Genomic DNA, 22,493 nt, shown 5'->3' with positions numbered 1-22,493 from the left:
TAGAAACAAACTGGAGTGCTCCAAGTGATGGGTTCAAAATCTCTGTCTCACTCTGTCTGAAGGATATTCCTGCTTAGCAATTTGCATCAAAGTTGTTGAAGTCAAGCATGCTAATCATGTCTAAATATGTCAGAAGTGAAACTGCCTGTAGTAAAATGAGAAGAGAAACATTTTAATGGGGTGAAATACAGTCAATATTTGTTTTGCCCTTGTGAAGTGAGTTTTAATGTTTTGCAAGGGAACTAAAGATGTGCTCGGTCACTTCCAACTGTGATAACAGCAGCCCATAAGAAAATATATTTTTGTTTAGAGAAGAAAAGGAAAACATAGTCACTTTTAAGGCAAAAGGCTTCGCAGTGAAGTTGGAAACATGCTGTGACTGATATGTACATAGAATAAAAACCTGTAATTTTACATCCAGACATTAAGGCATTTGAATTTTTTTAATCTAACTTAGACTTGTTGAGAAATAAAAAGTAGAACAAGATGAATGCATCTACAGCATTATGCGATTTATATTAAGTTTTATTTCATTGAGTGCAAGTTTGCAAGTGCATTAGGATCTTGGAGGATGTGTTTAATAGGATTTGTTTAATTCCCCATGGAACAAAGTTGGAGTCTCTGGCTTGCTGTGGACTGCTCTTCAGGGGACCAGCACTGGCCAGGGTTTTAGAAGAGTTCAGATATGGAAGTAGCAGTTGATTTAGGATAAAATCCCGACTATTTATACTCAGCAACTACACCAAAATAATGAGACTGACTTTAGAGAGATGAAATTTTGCTGTGGGTAGCCCTCTGAGCATTTGAATTTCAAACAGCAGAGGGAAAAGCTGCCCTCTGATCTTAAGATAATCTGTGTGACAATTGTTTCAGGTGTAGTACTTATCTGTCTTCATGCAGGAATTGTGCTTGTCACTTAGAAATTGAAAAAGTTATAACCTTTGAAATCTTCCCCTTTTGGCAGACTTTGCTTGATAAGTGGTGGATTTGTGAATGATGTTTCTTCTGCTTTCAATCTTCTTGTACGACTCTTTCAGGCAGCATCAAATCTGATAGCAGTGGGGACTTCCCATGGGTTAGCACTGATATTTGGTAAGTTAAAAATAAAGTTTGGAATTTTTTTGCATTTTAATGATCTTAAAAAAATTCAAACACAAGCCAAAAAATGCCAGCCTGATTTATAACTGCAGGCTGCGTTTCTTCTAAGATGTTGTTTGTGCTAAATGTGTTTTTCTTTCAATAAAGAAATTAAGCAGAAGTAATATTTGTCATCCTTCATATTTCTTCTGCATTGTTGGGGCTTGGCACTTCGATATTGAGAAATTTAGCCACGTGGGAATTGTCTAAAGAACCTTTTCTATGTTTGAATAGAAAATACTCTGTTTTCATGTGAAGGAGACCACAACCTGTATACAACCATCATCAGTAATAATCTTCTGCCCTATGTCTGAATAGGTGTCAGCTTTATGGGAGTTGAGATGTGTTCCCTGGGAAGTGGGACTTCTGACCCCTGGCTGCCTGCAGACCTGTGCCATGGGTGTCTCCTTCCCTGCCCTTCACCTGCACCAGGCAGGCACCTCTGGGTCCCTTCATTCTGTCATTCTGTTCTTCCTCTTATCACCAAACTTTCTTACAAGGTTTTCTGAGCTTGGACCAGAACAGCTCTTGAACCGTTCCCAGTCACATTCAGGTTTTAGAAATTTCAGTGTATTTATTGAGGCTGGTTAAAATTCTTAGAGACCAAAGTTACAGGGGACAGGGTACTCCAGAGAGATGGGAAAGACTGTGACAGTGCAAGACTCACCTTTGTGTGTATTTAGACATTAAACTATGCCATTTGCTTCATCCAGTATTGAAACAATTCAAGGTGGATTGAAGAGAGCCTCAGATCCCTCACAAAGGTCCATGGTGCTGGGTAAGGGGCAGTGGACCAAGCTGCACTGAGGGGAGCTCTGGTGAAGATTTTCATCCTGAGGGTGCTGAAGCATTAGATAAGAGTTGAGACAGGTGGCACAGTATCTTTGCTTGGGGATATTCAAAATTCAGCAAGGCCCTGAGCTGGCTGATCTCTTTAATCTTGGATGGAGCAGCAGGACTGGGCCAGAGACCTCCATGCACAGCTCCCTTACAGCTGAAGTTACTTAATGACTCTGTGCTGTAATTTAAAAGTGATGAGGAATGGAATACAGTGTCCAGTTTTAGGAGGCTTCCTGGACACTTATTCTCTGCCGAATTCCTTCAGTTTTGTAACTAAAACTTGGGTATTGACCCCAGTGCTCTCAGATCTATTTAAAGAGAGAATAATCCTGGCAGGATAGGGCTGTAGGAGGCTTTGTTGTGTGCAAAGAGAGGATTGGAGATCTGGCTTGGGTTTATTCTGAAATTTAAACAGAGACTAAATTTCTGTAGACCAGTTGATATCTGTACTTTTTTTTTTAACTAGATGCGTAAATTAGGGTCAGACTTACTCCCTGAAGGTTTGTAATATGTGTGCAGGGTTTATACTCTACAATGGGAACATAACATCTTTTTTGCATGCAAAAGTGTTGGTCCATTTTCTGGTTGAACGAATTTCTATGAATTGTTGTGTCACTAACACATTTTCTAACTTTATTTTTTCTTTCATATGTTTGATTTCAGCTAATTTGTCTCTCCTCCTAGTTCCACCTGTACTCATGATTTGTCTACTCTGTTCTTATTATAGAAGACTTGGGAAACTTGCATTCTGCTTTTCTGAATGCTTCTGTTGGCTCCTGAAACATTATCACAGGACAGTTCTCAGGCTGTGTGTGTAATACTGAAAAGCAAACTTTCCTTCTAGATTAGTGTTGGATTAGATGCCAAGTCTGACATCCTGGAAGTATTGCAGAAGAGGTGGTAGGAAGGGATGTCTGAAGGCCTGGAGACACTCTTCTCTGGTACCTGCTCTGGGGCCACATAATCTGGCAGGGGGAAAAATCCTCTTGACCCATCTAAATCTCTCCATCTGCCATTTCTGGGATTTGCTGCTTGTTACATGATCTAGCATGAATGGGAAGGGTTGGTGCTCTCAGTTTTTACCTATCTTTCAGGTAGTTTATCTGCTGTTTGATGCTTGGTTACCACATTTGGATAATTACAGGGTTTTTATGCCTTAGGAAAATTACCCTCAGTTTGTTTCTAGGGCTGTGCTAGCTTGGGGGATTTTATTTTTAATTTTTGATACAAAGGAGGGCCATCTTTTTGCCAGAATCTTTCTGAAACTCGTTTGGAGTTGTGAATGTTGTGAAAATGGACAATTATGCTATGTGCCATTACTTGGCTTGAGGACTGCCAGCTGGAGTGGAGCAGTGCTCTCCCAGCAAGCCTACAGCAATACACAAATACTCTTTGGAGGGTTTCTTTATCCATTTTTCTAGATGAACAAAGAGGTTTCACACTACTCAAAAACTAGGTCTTAAACACAACTCAATGAAATACATAATTTTTCATAAAAACTTGTTCCAGACAAAAGAATTCTATATAGCTAAACTATTTTTTTTTTTTTTTGTTTCCTCGGTTGCTTGTTAATCTTGTGTTGAGTGTCCTGAGTCTTTGTTGCAGTATGATGGCATTAAAACTAGATTTTGGGGATATTTTTGTAAAATTAATTGGGAGTTGATTTACTGTCTGGTGGTAACTGGGTGAAAATAGTTTTACCAATTATATTACAGTGAACTTCCAGTTTTATTTCCTCTCAGATTTCTGTATTTTGATCTTCAATGCAATGAAGTTTAAATTTATAAGCTTACTTTTTAAGCTGCCTGGTTCTAGAACACTAACCATCACAGCATCATTTCTTGAATAAATCAGAAGGGGAACACTCAGCAAAATCTGAAGTTTCTCTGTCTTTGGAGATGGTTGCATATATGCTGTTCATTGCTTCACTCCTTCCTTTTATATTGATTTATGGCTTTTTCTCTCCTCTTTTGGCCCTTTCTGTGTGGACTGAAAGGCAAAGGTACAGTACCACTGCTGTGTGCATGTCCCTGCATGACCAGCCCCTGCACTGCTCGGGTTGCATGTTGTCTGTGCCAGGATTTCAGGGGCAGCTCAGCGGTGCAGGAACCACTCTGTGGATGATGCTGCTGGGAGTTGCTTAGTGAGTGTATGTGCACTGCCCACTCCCAAATTCACCAGGCAGGGACAGCAGAGGAGCAGGTAAATGTGATTTTTATAACATCTTAGGGCAGCAGGTCTGTAGCTGTTTGTGAAGGTGTTGTTTTGGGGCAGGACGAGGCTCTTCCTTAAGATCACCATCCACCCAGAGCATTTCCTGGCACTGTGCCTAATAAAATTAGTAGTGTGTCAGTAATTCTGCAGAAAATCAGTCAGGCCTTTCAAACTCAGGAAAATCAGGGCATAAGGAAAACATCTTGATGAAAACCCAGTGATCCGAGCAGTATCAACTTCTGCAGTTCTATGCTCATTTCTTTGGTTTGGAAATCGACTTCTTTCACATTTACAAACTTGTCTTTATTCTGAACATGCAGATTGTATTTGAGCACCATCTCATTTTGACTTCAGACTCTGAGAGCAACACAGTCACTGACAGAAAATTCTCAGATGAAGCATTGCATTACGTAAATTGAAAAATTAAAAGCATTTTTTGACAATTGATCGCCACCTTTGTTTCAAGCATTTGGCAAAAGCTTTTTATGTTTAATTCTAAATGTGCCTTACATCCGGGCTGGTAATAAAAGTCTGGAGAATCATCAGATCAGCTTTTATAACATTTTGCTTTTGTCTATTTTTATTACTTTGCCAGCTTATTAGTAGAAGCTCATTGATTTTCTGATCTTGCTTTGCTTTGGAAGAAATTTCATCCATTTTATAGCTGAGTTTTTTTAAAAAAAGTCTTATCTAATGGCTTTTGTGTGTCATCTTTTGACTGTCTTGAAGCAAGAACAAGTACTGGATTGGTCATACAAATCACTTAAATCTGGGATACAGTACAGGTCTTGTTTGTTTTGAATTGACATTGTGGGTGAGGGAAAAAGAGAATGGCTTTTGAAAGTTCTTGTGGGGATGCATATAAAGATGTAAAATCTTTTCAGAGAAGGCTGTGGAAGATGCTCCTTTTTCATGCCTGAGAGGAAATAAGTTATTGAGTCACTGACAGGCTTAGGCTGAAGTGGAAGGTACTTCCATGAATGAAGTCATCATTCACCTCTAATATAAGGAGCTGCAGTATTCTCCTATTTTCAAACAGATTTTTATGGTTAGCAGGTGGTATTTTTGTAAGTGAACTGCATTTCCAAGCCTCTGGAACAGGCATTTTTTCTTTGGATCTTGACTCCACTTGGAGAATATCTCTTGGTGAAACTTGTTTTCCAGCTGTAGCTCTGTTTTCTCTGAACTTTCTCTGAAAGATGGAAATCTATCATGATTGATCTTCTCTTTACCTGTTCTGATCTATGTCATGAACACCCTGTCACAGTGATGTCAAGGTGTGTCCTAGTAGAATGGCCAGGAGTGTTTTCTCCTCACCCTGAGCAGTGCTTCTGAGTAATCCAGGAGTTCAGCTGTTCTTGCTGGAGTTTATTTCTGAGGTCCACTCATGCCTCTTCATACAGGTGAGATTTGAAATATTTGACTCCCACTCTCATCTGTCTGAACAGACTGATAAATGCCTCAGTTTGGGCAAGAAATGTATGATACATCCATGTTCCTTCACAGCAGCCTGTGGCTCAGGGAGGGAGTTCTTTTATAGAGTAAGAGCTGTGTGCACCAGAACTCATAGGGTGTGTTAATTGTGCAGCTTGGAGACAAAAGTGCCTTTTCCTTCTAGCCTTTGGCAACAAAACCAAGGAGTAAAATTACAAAATAAGAACAAAATTATGACATAAAACTGCACTTACCAAAAGCCTCTGTTGGGGTTTCGTAGTCGATGTTCAAATACAGAGATACAAGGCTCAGAAGGTAGAATTAATTTTTTCATCTTCATTGCTTCAACTTAAGCACCATTGCAGAATAGTCAAAGGAAATCTAGATACTGCTTTGATTTTTCTAGTAGTTTCTTTTTCAGTATGTAATACCTCTGTATTTCCATATTTTCTGTCCCTGGTTTGTGCTTTTAAAAATAATTTTTGTATTTTCCTGCAAGACAGTGTCCCACTCCTTCTGTTCTAACATGAGCTCTCATCCTGTAAACCCCTTTTCAAAAGAACTTAACTGTAAGTCTGTGAATTGTATGTGTAAATAATTTTAATAATTTTAACCACTTTTAATTTTTTTTTTTAACCAATTTAATTTTAACCACTGCTCTTCCTTTAATATTTTACCAATTGTTGTGCTCCAGATCAGAACCAGGCTCTCCGGCTGTGTCTGGGCAGCACCGCAGTTGGGGCCCAGTATGGGGCCATCTCTGCTCTCAGCATCAACAATGACTGTTCCAGGCTGCTCTGTGGCTTTGCAAAAGGACAGGTAATTCCCAGAGGATGAGCTGCTCCAGTGCTCTGTCCTGAGAGGTTAGCTGGAGGTGCCGACAGCTCCGAGCCAAGCCCCCTCTCAGTCTGTAGCTGTGTGTTGGCTGGTTCGGTGCTCGGAAGCAGCACATACAGTGTGATGTGCCCAGAGCTTTTTGGGGCAGCCAATTCCTGCTGAATCAGTTTTTTGTGGAGGAAGTGAGTAATGCAGAATATTGCAAAGGGTTCAATTAATTGTAACTAATTCCTGTTAAACTGAAATGTACAATGGCTCACTGGGACAAGCAGTTTAGTCTTTCTAGGTCACTCTCTAAGGTCTGTGCATGATAATTAAAGCTGTTTTATACTGTGGTGATGACTTGAAATTCTTGAAACTCATGTAATCCCAAAATTAATTTTTGCTAATACCTTACTTGTATGACAGAAGTAGTAAAGCTTTTGAATGTGGGGAAAAGGGGTTGAGTCTGTTGTAGTTTTATGCCCTTCTCAGAAGCAAAGGAGAGACAGCAATTACTGAACGAAAGTCACAGGACTAAACCAAAACAGGTAGACATTACCTTGGTAACATTTAGAGGAGTACAAAGAAAGCTACTTTCTCTTTTTGCATTCATTTCTCTTTGCTCTTTGGCTTTCACCTTCATAGTAGATAAAACACACCTTTGTGCCTATGGTAGGACTAAATGAAAGCCTGCTGCAGGCCATGTGGAAATACTTTATCCATGCAGGACAGCAGCCAGTTTTAAATGATACTCAGCTAAAACATTTTGGAACAGCTCTGAAACACATGGTCTAGAAGCACTGATAGATGATTTATAGGATCACATAAACTACTGTTTCCCTTAAAAAAGTTTCTTCAGATTGTAATCTCAGCTCTTCTGGGCAGTTTTGCAGTGAGTATTTAATACTCTTCAGTCATGCAGTGAGCAGTTTGGGACTTCCTGCTTCTTAGCTGAGAAATTGCTTGAATTTTATATTGAGTACAAGCCAAGGTCTGTCCTCCTACCTGCCTTGTCACACCGAGCAAGCTCAGGAGAGGAGGGATAAGGTTCATGGTAGCTGTGGAGATGCTTGAATTTTGCTCAAGGGTGTTAGCAGAGATTTTTCACCTGTGTATTGGTTCTGTGAGAGAACTAATGCATTAGACTTGCTGGGTGGTAACAAAGTTATCTTTAATGTTCTTATCAGGCAGATAGCTGTGAGCTGGGAGAGATTGGGCAGGTGGGGAGAGCTAGTCAAAAGGACATGATTCTGAGTTAACACATGATGTCAACTCTAAGCAGACAAGTGAACTGCTTGGAGAAACAGGACTCAGGTCACTTTTCTTTGATATGAAAGCCCTACTAACCCAGGGTGATAATGTCAGTGTAGGAGTTTGTTGCTGTACTGTAATGCACAAGGTGATGGAGAGAACCTCTTGACAGTGAATATGTACTGAGCATAATCTGCTTGCAGATCACCATGTGGGATCTGGCCAGTGGGAAGCTGCTGCGATCAATAACAGATGCCCACCCTCCAGGAACAGCCATTTTGCACATCAAGGTAATAAACTCTAAATGTACTACTTTTATCCCAGTTTTCTTCAGCCAGATGTGGTGACTTTACTTGTGCAGCACTTCTAGATTTTAGATTAGAGCAGCTACCTATGGCAGTGGTATCAAGAGATGAGAAAAATGAGCAGAAATTCTATTTTAAAATGAAACTGAGTATACTGACATAATAGTTTTGGCTGTGAGTTGTACTGTAACAAACAAGAGTTGTTGTCTGTTACAACTCCTCTCTCCAATGCCAAAATGTATGAAGAATTAGTTGTTAGAACACATTTCTCTAAAACTTGCAGTGTTTTGACCTGAATACATGACTTTCCAACTTTCAACTTAAAAGAATCTGAGCTGTAGAAAGTAGCTTCTGTAAGCAGTTTTTCAAATAGCTTGTTGGGAATGCTTTGGGTTGAAAGAGAAATAATCTGTGGCTTCTAGTTCAGCATAGTGTTATTGTCATACACAGGAAATCATATCTGAGTTTGTGCCTGACTTTGTTTTACATGGCCTCAGATGTTTGTGGACTTACAGATCCTGGATTGTTAACACCTCCAGAAGTGTCCCCAGATGAGACTGTGATCCTTTATTGTCTGAATTATTTGGTATCATTAGAAGTTCTGGATGCTTCTGATTTGGGTCTGTCTGTAACTGCAGCCCATCCACCAGCTCTGGCCCAAGCCCATGGGCTTGAGGCTGAGAGCTCTTCCAGAGGCAGCTCAGGGCTTGGTGTGCTGTAGTTCTGAGCTGCAGCATAAAGTAGTGGGGCTTTGGTACCAAAATCTGGCAACAGGGCTTGCTGTGGAAATGAAGGTGAAACACAAACTTTACTTTTCCTGCACATCATAAATAACCCCAGTAATTGTCTCAACTCGGTATGTTAAAGGTGCCTTTCTTTAGGTGCCCTGGTTGTACTATGTGTGTTGTTAGTACTGCCATAGCATGTATTTTTACACTGTTGTTTTTGTAGTTTATATCTTAGGGCCATTTTAATCTTGTTTTCTGCTCAGTTTACAGATGATCCAACTCTCGCAATTTGCAATGACAGCGGAGGCTCCGTGTTTGAACTGTCATTTAAGTAAGGCAATAACTCTACCCAGAGGAAGTTACAAGAAACCAATTTTGGGTCATCATTTCTGAAACCTAGGGAGAAAAAAATCCCATTGAAACCAATAAAGCTACTGCCTGAATGTTGAAGGTGTAATTTAGGGCTGCGGTGTCATTTCTCAGCTGAAGCAGGATACTGTGTGGCAGTGCAATAGCCAAAGAATAGCCTTAGTTGTTAAGGTGTCACTGTATTGTCCTGAATTTGGCACTCCTTGTGGGCTCTTGGTAGCTGTCACAAAAGTGCTGCCTCTTGTTTTTCCTTGGCTCATTAGAGCAGTAGCTGCTCATTTTACTCTTGGCCTCTTCAAGAGGAGGAAGTACAAGGAGGAAGGATTGACAGTCAGTCTGATCAAGTCCAGGAATTTCCCAAACCTTATTGTCAGATAAGATCTTAAGGAATTCTTGTCTGTATCTGAGCAGCTGTATGGGTTTGCCTCCAGTGACACATCAGAAGTGATCCCTGGAGCCGTGCAAAGGACTTTTTAGAAGGAGTTGTTATGAAAGATCAGTCCCGAGATTATTGGGCTGCCACCAAGCTGATCTCTGCTCTTTGCAGGAGGGTTATGGGAGTGAGGACGTGTGAGTCTCGGTGTCTCTTCAGTGGCTCCAAGGGGGAAGTTTGCTGTATTGAGCCATTACATGCAAAGGTTGATTTGAGAGACCATCCTATCACCCAGTATTCACTGCTGGCCATGGCCTCCCTCACTAAGGTAACTTGCTGCTTGCAGGAGGCTTGATGTGAGACATCACAAAGGAGAAATTCTCTGTTGTATACTCAGACATTTTATTTTGCCTTCTTGCTTTCCTTGAAGATCCTGGTTATTGGCCTGAAGCCATCTCTGAAAGTGTGGATGACCTTTCCCTATGGTCGTGTGAGTAATAATGTCAAACAGGTGCTTTTTGGGTTATGGCTGCAAACATTTTCATGGAGGGAAAGAGATGAGATCGGGAACAGGTGTTTGGTACCACCTCCTTCCACAGCACTGTGGAATTGCAGTGATAATCTGTGGGTCTGATGTGTGGAGATTGTGGCAGAGAGGATGAGAAGGCTGCTTCCAGCTGTACCTCTGTGAAGATGCTGATTTTCTCAAACAAGCAGGAGGGAGTCCCTCAGCTTCTTGTCTTTCCTGCTGCAGTCTAGATGCACCCATAGGTGGGATGTTGACCTGATTATGGCTACAATCGCCTTGGACTGGGGCCACTGTTTTATATTAGAACCATACAACACCCCTTAATTACAGAGACAGGAACCAAGAGGAATTTGAGTATTAAACAGTCTTCTGAACTCTTTATTATTCACTTTCACTGGTCAATGACATAATTCCTCTTGGAAAAGCAGCTGGGGGAAGATGTGGGATAGGTTATGTTGGGAGTGTGGAGACAAGGGGGTTATCAAGCTGCAGCTTGGTGTAGTTCATGTATCCATGTGGGATTGCATCTACCCTGAGCAGCTCAGACACCAGTGATGTTCTGCCTGGGTGTCCACTTTGCCAAGGGCACATGCTACTCCCAAATGAGTGGCTGGACCAAAGAGCACAAACTGCTTTCCAGGAATTTGGTGTGTGTACCAGGCACAGTCAGAAGTGAGAAGCAGCTGATGAGCCACGTGTCCTGGGGCTGAGGGTCTGCCTGGTGTGTCTTAACCACTGTCTGTGCTTTTTGTGTGACAGATGGACCCCTCGAGTGTCCCTCTGCTGGCATGGCACTTTGTGGCAGTGCAGAACTCGGTGAACCCCATGCTTGCCTTCTGTCGAGGAGATGTCGTGTACTTTCTTCTGGTGAGCCTGAGCTGTTCTCTGCTGCTTTCACGTGGTCACATCTCATCCACACATTCAGGGATTGAGCCTCTATCTCAGTGACAGTATGATAGCTGAGCATGCTGGGAACAGCTGCAGCTTCCTGCTGGCTTGGGAAAACCAGCCTGGTGGTCACTGCTCTCCAGGTGCAGTGGTGCCTTTGCCTGGAGGCTTGAGATTTATCTGTTCCAGAAGTATTCATCTGCAGTGTGTTTCTGCTGTAGGTACAAGTGTGTGGATTGTTCTCAGGGAGAACACATAAATTTGAGACACCATCTTAGTTTTTACTTTAAAAGATGAGTCTGGAAAAAAATTGTATAAAACACTAAGAAAAGAGCTTTTAGTTCTCTTGGTGTGTAATTTGAGGCATGGTGCTCATCCTGTTTAGATCTGCAGCAGTTACACATGCAGATATGGTTGGTTGGAGATAATTTCATACTGATTTCAGTATGAGAGCAATACCTAGGCTTCTGAAAATCTGTCATTTTGGCTTTGGTGTGGTAAGTTTCTTTCCCAACTCTGCTATCATGTCGGACCTTAAGCTTTGTTTAAGAACCTGGACGAGTTGTCTGTATTGAATCCTCTTTCTCCTCTCTCATCTCTCCTGGTAAAACTGGGGAGAAGGAAAAGGGTGCGTGTTTAAACTTGTCTTGCTAAGATGCTTTTCTGGGGGGAGCTCAAGATTCCTGGAGTCAGTGTGGTGCCCTGTGGAAACTGAGAGGCTGAACTGAAGGAAGCCTTTGAGTCAGCCTTGTCTAATTTCTCTTTTAGGTCAAGAGGGATGATAGTGGTGCAATACATGTCACGAAGCAGAGGCAGCTTCATCTGCACTACGATCTCATCAACTTTACTGTAAGTCTCAGTACTAGAGAATGGTTAAATTTTTTTGCGCTAGTTTTCTTGTAGATGTATCTCAGTAGCCCTTAGTTCTGTGCTCTTGGCTGTGTTTATCTGGTGATAACTAACTGAAAATGTCCTTATACCTGGGACTCTGTGGAAAACCAGCACAGTGCAATAACCACCTGTGAACAGCTTGGTGTAGTTGTCTTGGCTTTGACAACTCTGGATAGAAAGTGTGCTGGAGCATAAACAGTGTGCCAAGAGGAGAGGAGCTGTGGTGGATTGCCAATTGTATGCAGCTGTTTTCTGTGAAGATTCCATGTAATTTCTCTCCAGAGAGACCCTCCTTATCTCTGCCTTTGAAGTTACACGTATGTGCAGTTGTGAAGTGGCTTTGTGTAGTAACAAAGCTACAGGCTCCCTCAGAATTCCCAGTAGGGGTACTCAGGGATATAGCCAGAGCCTGCTTCCTTGGCTCTAATGGAGAATGCATTTGTGAAATGTGGAATTTGGTGCTTTTGCAGTGGATCAACTCACGGACAGCGGTGCTGCTGGACAGTGTGGAGAAGCTGCACGTCATAGACCGTCAGACTCAGGAGGAGCTGGAGACCATCGAGATCTCAGAGGTTCAGCTGGTCTACAACAGCAGCCACTTCAAGTCTCTGGCCACGGGGGGCAATGTCAGCGAGGCCTTGGTAGGCACTGGTGGCCTGTTTGTATTTGCAGCTGTGTTAAACATAGGCCCTAAGTGGAAGCCTGGAGGGAGAAGGCCTTTTGGGAGCATCTCAGAAGTCAAACATTGTGGTCGTGTGGGCAGCTAACAGACAGATCATGTTTCCCTTTGTGCCTTGAAGGTTGAAGGAACTGCTCCTCCTTTACCAAGCTTTGGAATGCTCTGTCTAGGATAAAACCTAATGTACTTTATACTTTAAGAGGATTTTTTACTTCATACACCACAGACTGGAGCAGTGGTTACTGGCAGTCAAACTGCTGTTGTAGCAGCTCTCACTTCAACAGTTGTCTTCCCATCTTTGTGCCCTACATGTTTGCTCTTGAGGAAGATGTGTGAAGAAGCAGGGGGCAAGGAAAGGGCCCCCGTAACCTTGTGGCACCTGAGGGTAGAGACAGAGCCCTACTTCATCATGTCCTTGGGTAGCCAGAACTCAGCAGCACTTGAAGCTGAGTTCACAAGCAGGAAGGAGTGACAGCAGAGCTCTTTGACTTACTACTGCCCAGCAATTTGTGGTGTTCTTTCTCCAGCCTCATTTTGATTTCTGCATTACAAAGGATCTTGGAAGTGTATTTATGTTGCTTTAGAAATTTTTAAAAAACAAAATGCAGTTTTACTTGCATGTGAATTTTCTCCCTGTAGGCACTGGTTGGAGAGAAAGCTTGCTACCAGTCCATCAGCAGCTGTGGTGGTCAGGTCTTTTACCTTGGAACTAAAGTAAGTGGGGGAATTTTTCAGTAAAAATACAGGGAATTCACTCTTGATGGTAGCTCTTCTAGAAAAGGATAATTTATCTTTTGTGGAGATGTGTATTGGGAAAAGGTTCTGTGTTCACTTTATGTTGTGGGATGAAGGAAATGTGCAATAATTTGGTTTTACCAGGGTATGGGCTGAGTAAGACAGTGTCACAGTTTCACAGTATCCTGATTCATTCTGCTCCAGGGTAAACTTAGCCTTACTTTATTGACATCTACTCTGTCCTAAGCTTCTCAGTCTCTGTTATAAATGTGCTAGGGAATAAACAGAAGAGAATAAGACAGCAGCTAAAACTGGGCTCCAGTTTATACTACTTGAAAGTTTTGTTATTTAGTCATCTGTACTGGCATGCTGTGGGTCTGTGGAGTACTACAGGCTGCATGAGCATCCACCAGTAAATAACATTCAGTTTCTTTTTTTCTTTCCTAGTCTGTTCATGTCATGACATTGAGAAGCTGGAGAGAGGTATGTTGAGAAGGAGACTGTACGGCTTAAGCTTGAATTGCTTAAATCTAGCTCAAAAGAGGGAGGGAGCATTTGTGAAGCATTTTCTGGGCACTGTGTTCAGGATTCCTGATTGCTACACCGAACCAGTGCTGTGGATACACTGATTTTCATGGGGACACTGGGACTCCTGCTTGCATAAATTTCCAGGCTGAATGGAGACCCTGTTCTCCCAAATAAGGCATCAGGCCTTGCTCTGCATCAGCCTTTTTTTAGTGCAATGCATGACTTAGGAGGAGTGTGTGATGCATGCTTTCTATCTGCCACACAAGCATCCAGGAGTGAATGCTTCACTGGAGTTTGTCTCCAGCTACTGCACGAACTGCATCATAAAATCCATCAAAAACTACCTAGAAAGTTGACAGGATTTTAGGTTCTTGTTGGTTGAAGATTTTTTTGGAACGTCATTTCTCTGACAGCTGAAACCCCACCAGTGCCCACACTAAAGTTCTTAGTGATCTGTTTAGATTTGTTCCTGTGTTGTACTTTTTACTTGACTCAAACAGCTCTTTCCTTTCTGCATCACCACTTTGCAGTATGTTTATTCAGTGTGTGCATTTTTTCTCTTAGGCTTTGTTTTGCAAAGCTGAGCAGAGCTCTTTCAGCTCTCTCTTGTGAGATTACTTTCCCATTCCTTTCTTTATTTGTAATTCCTGTTCTCTGTGTGTCCTGTGTGCTCAGTTTCTTGGGCATGGGCAAACAGTTTGCCACATATTGCTCTGGGTAAGGTCATTCTCCTTCTTCACAGTCTCTGCTAAATATGTCATTTCTCATGCATCCTTGGATCTCATTTTTCTGTTCTTTGGCTACATGATGTCAGTGTCTTGGGCACTCTGGAGATTGACTAGTGCCCTGTAGCCAAACTGATTTCTGCTGGAAGTTGCTTGTACTGTTGGGTAGCATCATTCTTCTGTTACCAGTTTTAGGGGCACATCTCTCATGTCTTTCTGTTCTTGTGTCTCACCTCACATGCTGCCAATTGGTTGTCAGCAAACTTTAAATTTAAAATTTAAATTAAATATTAAAATCACCTTATGCCTATATGCAGAAGGCTTCAATAAATCAAAAATCAACTTCTAGACTGATTCCCAAGGAGATCTGGTAGCCATTTCTTTGCAAACTCATAGTTCTCCTTTAAGCCATGACCTTCACCATTTTTCCTCCTGCTTAAGTTCTGTGGGGCCCTTATCCTCATCTGTGGTTATAAACTCCTTCATATGACATTGTATCAGGACCTTTAACAGGATATGAACAATTGAACTGTGTTGAGCTTTTAGTTACCAAGATGGCTTCTCTCTGCTAGTCTTTGTTTTGTCTTCTGCCATTCACCATGAATGGCAGAAGACAAAATTCACCAAATTCATGAATTTGGTTTAGTAAGCTGTAATGAAGAACCTTGTTCTGATCCATGATTTCAGGTACAGATTTTCCTGGAATTCAGAAGTCAAACACAATTTGTGCTCTGAGACAACCCCTTTCTAAATTACTATATGATTTCTGCTGTGTTGCAGTTGTGCTCCTTTATCACAGGGGACTTAACTGAGAGTTTGAATTAAGTGTGTGGTGATTAGGGTGAGCTGAGAGTTAGGTCTTGCTGCAGGACAGGATGCTGGGCTGGAATCTCTCTTCTTCAAGCAGTTCTTTGACACTGACCTATCATACCAAGGCCAGTGGTGCTGGACCTTGGGTGTCAATAGTTCCTTAAAGCAGAAAGTACTTGTGACTTGTGATCTACTTCAGCCCTTCTGACTATGAACTCAGGAGAAAACAGGAGGTAGGATGAGAACGTGCTTTGCTGAAAGCATGGCAGAACTGTTCACTCCAAATTGTGCTCCAAGTGATGAGGCAAGGATGGGGAATGAAAAATTTTTATCCTTTGTTTATCAGACAGTCAGTAATGCTGGGGGTCTCCATCCATCAAGCATCTGGCTTAAAATGTCCCCCCACAGGGGCTTGATTTACTGGGCCTGACATTTCTTAGCAGAAAATGTCCATTTGAGAGAATCTCTTTGCAATCCTGTCCTTTATTGCAGTATGGTGAGAGCTTCTGAGGTCTCTTGTTGCTTGCTGTCAGGAGCCATAACCCACTGCTGGGAAATGCCAATATTAAAGGGCAGGGAATCATATTTACTGTGGTTCTGAGGTCCAGTATACCTTGTTATTTTAGAGAGTGGACCACCTTCTGAAACAAGAACGTCTCACAGATGCCCTGGCTCTTGCTTGGTCCTTTTATGAAGGTAAAGCAAAGGCTGTTGTAGGTAAGTTTGGGCTTTTTTGCTTTTAACTGAAACCTCTAGGGATAGTTTTAAATATCTGCAAATACAGGAATCACAATTTTAGGGAAAGAAAACAGAATTGAATTGAATTGAAGAAGAGAAAATAGGATATGTTGCTTTGAATTTGGCAGAAGCAACCTTTATATGGAGTAGTTCGATCTTTTTGGATGTTTTTTTAACCATAGTCCCTTTAGCAACTCGATTTCAAATGAAAGCCAGGCTTGATCTGGGTGTGACTCCATCCTGTTGTCACTTTGCCATGAAGGAGGTGGATCCAGATGTTGAATATCCAACCTGCTAAAATATTCCTGAAGGCCATGCATGACCTGTAGGTATGTTTCAGTGTGATTCTCTGTCAGCTCTGCCAGGCAGGTGCTTTGATCCAGGTCTCTCCCCTGACTGTACAAGGAACTGAAAGAATCACGCTGGCTTTTGGCACCACATTTCCTATGAGGGAGGTTGCTTGAGAAGAATGTCAATTGTGCCAGAAACTGCCACTTGTGTGGTCAGATTTGTACTGGACACATTGATTTTACAGCAAATAGTTTCTGATGGCTTTGACAGATGAGATGCAAGTTCCCAGGACACAATCCTGCTGTGAAATTGCTGGTATATGAAGATGTGTTTTGTTTTGATGCATGGATATAGCCCAATAAAGAAGATAGTAATGCTTTGAGTAATGAAAAACTGTCTTTTTGAGTTGGCTTTTATGGTATTTTCCCCTTTTAGTGCACTTCATTCAGCTTCTTTGCGTCAAGACCTCCATCAATTACCCTCATGCACAGTCTTTGACAGCTCTCCATTAATTGTTCTCACAGTGTTAAACAGCACTTGTTTCTTGCTTGTTTTCACTTGCCCTTCCTGTGCTGGAACAGTCTTTGAGTGAGGAGCACAAACCTTTTAGAAGAAAAGGGGGCTAAAAGTAGAATACAAAATTGTGTGTTTACACATCCTGACCTCTACATCTCAAGGGTAGTTGTGTTAGCATCTGAACTGTGGAATTTTTTTATTTCTACTGGTAGCTTAGATGAGAAAAGCTTTGTTTTTCACCTCACTGCCTGATTCTTTCTAGGCTTGACTGGGGACACGAACAAGAGGAAAGCAGTCATTGCTGACAGAGTGAGTCCCTGAGCTCTTCCCACATGGATTTTCATGTGTGCTGGTGTGATACTGTGTTCCTGAAAGGAAAGGTTTCTGTTGAGTTAATCCAACTAACTCTAGAACATGTACATGTTCCTCTCTTGCTAAAATTTGGAGCAGAATTTTAGAAGAAACTTGGAAATACCATTTGGGTAGAGGTGGGGATAAAATCTGCAGCATTAGCCATCCAAAAGGAGACATCATCATCCAGGTCTGGAGATCTCTAGTCCCCTCACAGTGAAGAGAAACCTTTTGCATAGGTGACTCTGTATTTTCCTGACCTTTGTTTGGCACATGTCCAGTAGTATGTAATTTGCTGACTCTCAGGATGGAAAATGTGTTTCATGTTTATATGGACATGGAATGAACTCTTACAGTTGTTACAGGAACTTGCTTCTGGGAGGGGTGTGTTTAAAGTACACACTTACTGCAGTAATTATTTAGCTGTGCTCTGTTCTTACTGTATTTGCAGGTAGCTATGTTTTGCTGTGTAATATACTTTAACTTAAGCTTTGGGTAAAGTCATGGCCTAGATGAGCCTTGTGCTTCAGGATGAGTTCACCAGCCTAAAAACTGGCTGTTGGGCTGGCTGCCCAGCTCCAAGATCAGTTAAAGTTAGTGTAGTCAGTATCCCTCTGGGCACTTCTGTGCCATTGTCACACCACTATCTCTAGGCAGCCTCTTCCCTCTGCTCCTTCCTACTCACAGCACTTAATACCCAAAATGGGACAGCAGAGTTTACAGTGCTTCCAACCCCCAAGCCAGTCTGAAATGTGCTACCAAGCAAGGCCTCAGTATAGGATTTGAATGTGTTTTCTTATTTATTGTAATGCAGATGGTTGAAATCCTTCTCCATTACACTGATCGGACTCTGAAGAAATGTCCTGACCAAGGAAAAATCCAGGTTATGGAGCAGCACTTTCAGGTATGATGCTCCAGAGGACTCTCTTTTGGCTTTTTAAATTAATTTTGTTTTGCTGCAAAAATTACTTGTCTATTTTTGAAAAATCCTTGCTGTGGTTCAGCTCAACTCTCACCTGTTGTTTGCCCTCACGAAATCAGGACTTTGGTATAGTGGGTGGCAGAGCAGAACCTGTGTGCTCTCTGTGCTCTGCAGGAGTGTCAGCAGAGCTTTTTTCCATATGCATCAGCATATGGAAAACCTGTAACTGTGCCAGCTACCAGCTGAGTCAGATACCTCATTGTTTCTGCTGTGTTGGCCAGGCTGCATTTCATGCTTTGCAGGATGTGCTGCTTGGCAGGATTTTTGCCAGTCAGTCCCTACAATTTTGTTGTGTTTGTTCCCCAGGATGTGGTGCCTGTCATCGTGGATTACTGTCTCCTGCTGCAGCGCATGTAAGTCTGGCCTTGCAGGCCTGTCCCCCAGGGCAGACCCCAGGTAGCCCCCAGTGCTGTTTCCTGTGACACCACGTGGAGTAGAGGAATTCCATCACATCATTCCATAGCACATGTAACATCACAGTTCCTAGTGCCTAAAGTCAGTACCAAAGTCAGCAACTCAGTACTCACACAAAGCCATCTCTTAAATTTGCATTGATGTGTTGAGGAAGAAAAGTTGTTTCGAACCAAGAACCTGCCTTGATAGAGTTTCCTGTCATCCTCATCGCTTCCTTTGATAATGATAAACATAACATGATAAAAGCATAAAAGGTCTAGCATACTCTAATTCTTCAAAATACTTGTCTTTGCATATGTGAGATATCAAGTTTGATATAAATTTCTTACCTAAGCTACCAAATTCAGGCCATGTCTCATCATTATCTAATTAATAAATTGGCCACATTTTTTCTGTTAAGTTTGGAGTTTAGAATCAATGACCCTCTGCCAGTTAGCTCCCACCAGTTTTTCAATACTAGACCTAAAGGGCTATCTCTCGGGGTAGTATTATTATTCTCACAGGGGAATACACACCCCCTGTCGTAGTGCTTATGCACTAAGAAAATCCGCAGAAACTAAAATAAGGGAGAGAGAGAACAAGAACAACAGATCTGGCTGTTATAGATAGGGGTTTAGAACTCAAAACCTTGTGAGCAGCAGTGTGGAGCTAACCCGCTGTGCCACCGCTGTAAAAGCAGCTCCATCTGGACCCACTGGGATCCTTCTACACTAAACAAAACAGTAAGAGATCTCTTAATACCTAACTCGGGTGCTAAAACAAACAAAATTCCACCTTTATTCAGTTACTCACGTGCCTCTGTGCCAAGTCTGAGGATTCTTGGGCTCTGATACCCTCTGGACTGCAGCTGGGGTCCCCTGGGAGTGCCAGTGAGACTGGGGGGCAGGAGCTGGGTGTTCCTCTGGTCCAGGGCTTTTCCAGATGCCTTGCCATCCTGGTGGGGTGGCTGCCTAGAGCAGAGGCTAGACAGTGTTAAAGGAATAAAGTTGGTATTTATTAGAAAGACCTTCAAAGGATACACCTGGGACTGTACAAGAGCCTGGCCAAGGCTACACACAAGATGGACTATGGGTCACACTCTTTCACACTTTTATAAGTTTTGACCCATTTACACATTGGGGTTAATTGTCCAATTACAGCTTATGAAGTTCCTCCCAGATTGCTCTCCTCAATTCACTGTTGTTTATACTCTTTGGGTCTGAAGCTGAAATGGTTTCCCTGGTTCTCAGGCTGGAAAAAGATTGTTTTGTCCAACTAAACTGTGTAGAGAACTTGCTAACACTTTCTAGGAAGTTCAGCGTTATGTACTAATTCAGTACAGAATCTGGAAAATAGGAAAGCTAAAACCCAGGCATCACTAACAGCACTTTTCTTGCTCCAACATCCATAGCTGATTTATGCTGTGTAACTCCTTGGTACAGCAGCTGAACAGGAATTCAGTTCCTGAACATGGGAAATACAGACAAAATAGAGTTTAATCTGGAGCCCTTGGAAAGTAGATAAGCAAGGAGATTTTAATAAAATTATTTGATAACTAAACTCTTCTTTCCTCCTAGGGATCTATTATTTAACCAGATATATGACAAGATGAGTGAGAACTCTGTAGCCAAAGGCATCTTTCTAGAGTGCTTGGAGCCATATATCTTGAGTGATAAGCTGATGGGAATCACAGCTCAAGTGATGAAAGATTTGCTGCTTCACTTCCAAGACAAGAACAGGTTGGAAAACTTGGAAGCCTGCATTGTGCATATGGATATCACCAGTTTAGACATACAGCAGGTGAGTGGTTGTGTTGCCTACTGTATTGAGCTCCTCTAAATAAATCAACAGTTACAACATCTTGTGCTTCTAAGCATAGCGTGGCATGTGGGGTTTCCCTGTGTCCCTGGGATCAAATTCAGTGAGTTGGGAACTGTGCAGCGTGGCTGGTTTTGCTCCCTCACTTTTTGTCCTGGCATAGGTTAATGTATCAGGAGCAGAACGTGTTGGAAAATCCTTCAGGATTATCATTATCCCCAATCACTCTTTCCCATTTTGAGTACCTTACCTGACATCAAAGGCTGCAGGAGCGCAGGAAGCTGGAGTTTGTCAGCTTGGATACTTGCTTTTGCACAACAGTTGGTGGAGCAGGGAGGTTTTCCTGCTAAGCACTCCTATTTTCTGATGGCATGGCTTTCCATTCCAAAGGTGAAGCTGTTTGGAAATTTGATGTTACAATTCACTAACCCAACCAAAACAAAACCAAACAATGTTTTTTAAGAACTGGATTTTTAAAATTTATTCTTTAACCTCACATGAATGCTAGAATCTAGACAGTTAGATTCCATGCTTGCTGAATGAGCATTAAATTGGACACTGCTTTGAGGGGTTTGGGGTTTTCACAGAGACTGGTTCTGAAAGTGGAAATTGTCATTCTGCTTTAAGTTGTACTCTTGGATGATGGAAACACAAGGACAGGGCCTGGGGAGTGAAAAAACTGTGAGATGGGAGCAATGGTGTAGATGTCCTGTGCTTTACTGCCTTGCAGGTGGTTCTCCTGTGCTGGGAAAACCGCCTGTATGATGCCATGATCTACGTCTACAACAGCGGGATGAACGACTTCATCAGTCCCATGGAGGTAGGAGAGGTGTTCCTGCAGGAGGGGTTACTGGGATGTTCAGCACACATCCTTTCTGAGAAACAGCATTTCAAACCCAAAGCCTTATTTTGTTCTCTGTATTCTGTATTCTTGCTCATTTCCATTTCAAGGGGGAAATCCTATGTGATTCGTGCAGTTTATTTGACTGGATGCAGTAGAGGAGAGAAGTAATTTGTAACTACTGTGCTTTAGAACACCAAATTCCCTGCTGAGGCAGAAATCGTCTTCAGAGTTAGGGCAGGAAATATAGTCATGTTAATAAAATAAAAAGGAAAAGCAGCAGAAGATAATAACATGATTATTTAAGGAGACTGCATGTACACAATTCATACAAAAGGCCAGAAACAGCCCTTGCTTGAGGCAGGCCTTGTTCTGAGCACTTGGAAGAGATCTCTCAGCTGGACGTACAGGACTCACTGTAAGACTCTCTCTGAAGACCCTGTTGATTCTGCTGGTTATTCTGGAAATGTGCCAATGGCTCTATAAGCCCAGTGTGTTTCACCATGGAAGCACTGCTCTGGTGTTTTCTCAGTAGTGCTGAAACAGAGAGCGACCATTGGAATGGGAAAATCTTCACCTGACTAAGTTTTAGCAGCTGTAATCTCGTTTGATTTTTCTAAGGAAGGAGGCTCTTTAGGTCGTCGTAATTTTAAAAAGGACTTTTGAAAATTGAGCAATAGCTGTTTGAGTACAAATAACTTTGCTTTCTAGAGGCAAGTTTTAGACAAGTCTTCATTCTACATGCCCAAACTAGGCTCTGGTGACCCTGCTGAGTGGGCAGAAGGTTGCTTTAGTGACAGAACATACAGGAACAAGATGTGGGGCTGGTGGGTTATGCTCTGACTGACCTCTGGGACTGCTGAGCATTGCTTTGCTTTAGTGTAGCCTGTGCTTAGGGTTAGAGCTGATGGAATGAAAGCTGTATTTTATGAAATGAACTGTGAAAAGCATCTTTTGCCATGTCTTGGAGTCCTCTGTGCCTTTTAATTAGAAGACATGGTGATAAAGAGTTTCTGTGGGAAGAGGCCCCACTGTTCTCTGCTTTAAAACCACACAGGTTCTTTGCTTTGAGCTTTTCCAGCTGCTTGAGCATTGCCTTTTTTCTTGTTACAGAAGCTGTTCAAAGTCATTGCTCCTCCACTGAATGCTGGAAAGTCTCTCACAGGTACAGCATGCTTTCCCTTTTAAGGTTTCTAGTTTTGATACTTGATATTTTGAATATCCCACGTCACTTCCAGCAAAGAGATGTAAAAAGGGAATACATACCAAATAAAAGGGTGTTGGATAACAGAAGAGTGTTCTAGTATT

General features: G+C 42.1%; 1 protein-coding gene across 2 annotated transcripts in view; it reads left to right on the top strand.

The window, feature by feature from the left end:
- Positions 1 to 22,493, top strand: part of VPS8 (VPS8 subunit of CORVET complex) — a 67,603-nt gene that overhangs the window by 5,121 nt on the left and 39,989 nt on the right. Inside the window, exons 6-23 of one of the 2 annotated variants that reach the window (XM_058843808.1) lie at positions 1,038 to 1,092; positions 6,320 to 6,444; positions 7,899 to 7,985; positions 8,992 to 9,059; positions 9,645 to 9,798; positions 9,901 to 9,960; positions 10,759 to 10,866; positions 11,656 to 11,736; positions 12,249 to 12,419; positions 13,097 to 13,171; positions 13,640 to 13,675; positions 15,882 to 15,951; positions 17,063 to 17,109; positions 17,966 to 18,055; positions 18,440 to 18,486; positions 20,104 to 20,326; positions 21,075 to 21,164; positions 22,299 to 22,350. In XM_058843808.1, the coding sequence (XP_058699791.1) occupies positions 1,038 to 1,092; positions 6,320 to 6,444; positions 7,899 to 7,985; positions 8,992 to 9,059; positions 9,645 to 9,798; positions 9,901 to 9,960; positions 10,759 to 10,866; positions 11,656 to 11,736; positions 12,249 to 12,419; positions 13,097 to 13,171; positions 13,640 to 13,675; positions 15,882 to 15,951; positions 17,063 to 17,109; positions 17,966 to 18,055; positions 18,440 to 18,486; positions 20,104 to 20,326; positions 21,075 to 21,164; positions 22,299 to 22,350 (1,639 nt within the window). Of the gene's footprint in view, positions 1 to 1,037; positions 1,093 to 6,319; positions 6,445 to 7,898; positions 7,986 to 8,991; positions 9,060 to 9,644; positions 9,799 to 9,900; positions 9,961 to 10,758; positions 10,867 to 11,655; positions 11,737 to 12,248; positions 12,420 to 13,096; positions 13,172 to 13,639; positions 13,676 to 15,881; positions 15,973 to 17,062; positions 17,110 to 17,965; positions 18,056 to 18,439; positions 18,487 to 20,103; positions 20,327 to 21,074; positions 21,165 to 22,298; positions 22,351 to 22,493 lie in introns of both variants that reach the window. The other variant, XM_058843807.1, reaches the window with a different exon arrangement.

The sequence above is a fragment of the Poecile atricapillus genome, chromosome 8 (genome assembly GCF_030490865.1).
Source record: "Poecile atricapillus isolate bPoeAtr1 chromosome 8, bPoeAtr1.hap1, whole genome shotgun sequence".
Lineage (NCBI taxonomy): Eukaryota > Metazoa > Chordata > Aves > Passeriformes > Paridae > Poecile > Poecile atricapillus.
The sequence above is the reverse complement of the archived record's forward strand: the minus strand, read 5'-3'. Positions and strand labels throughout refer to the sequence as shown.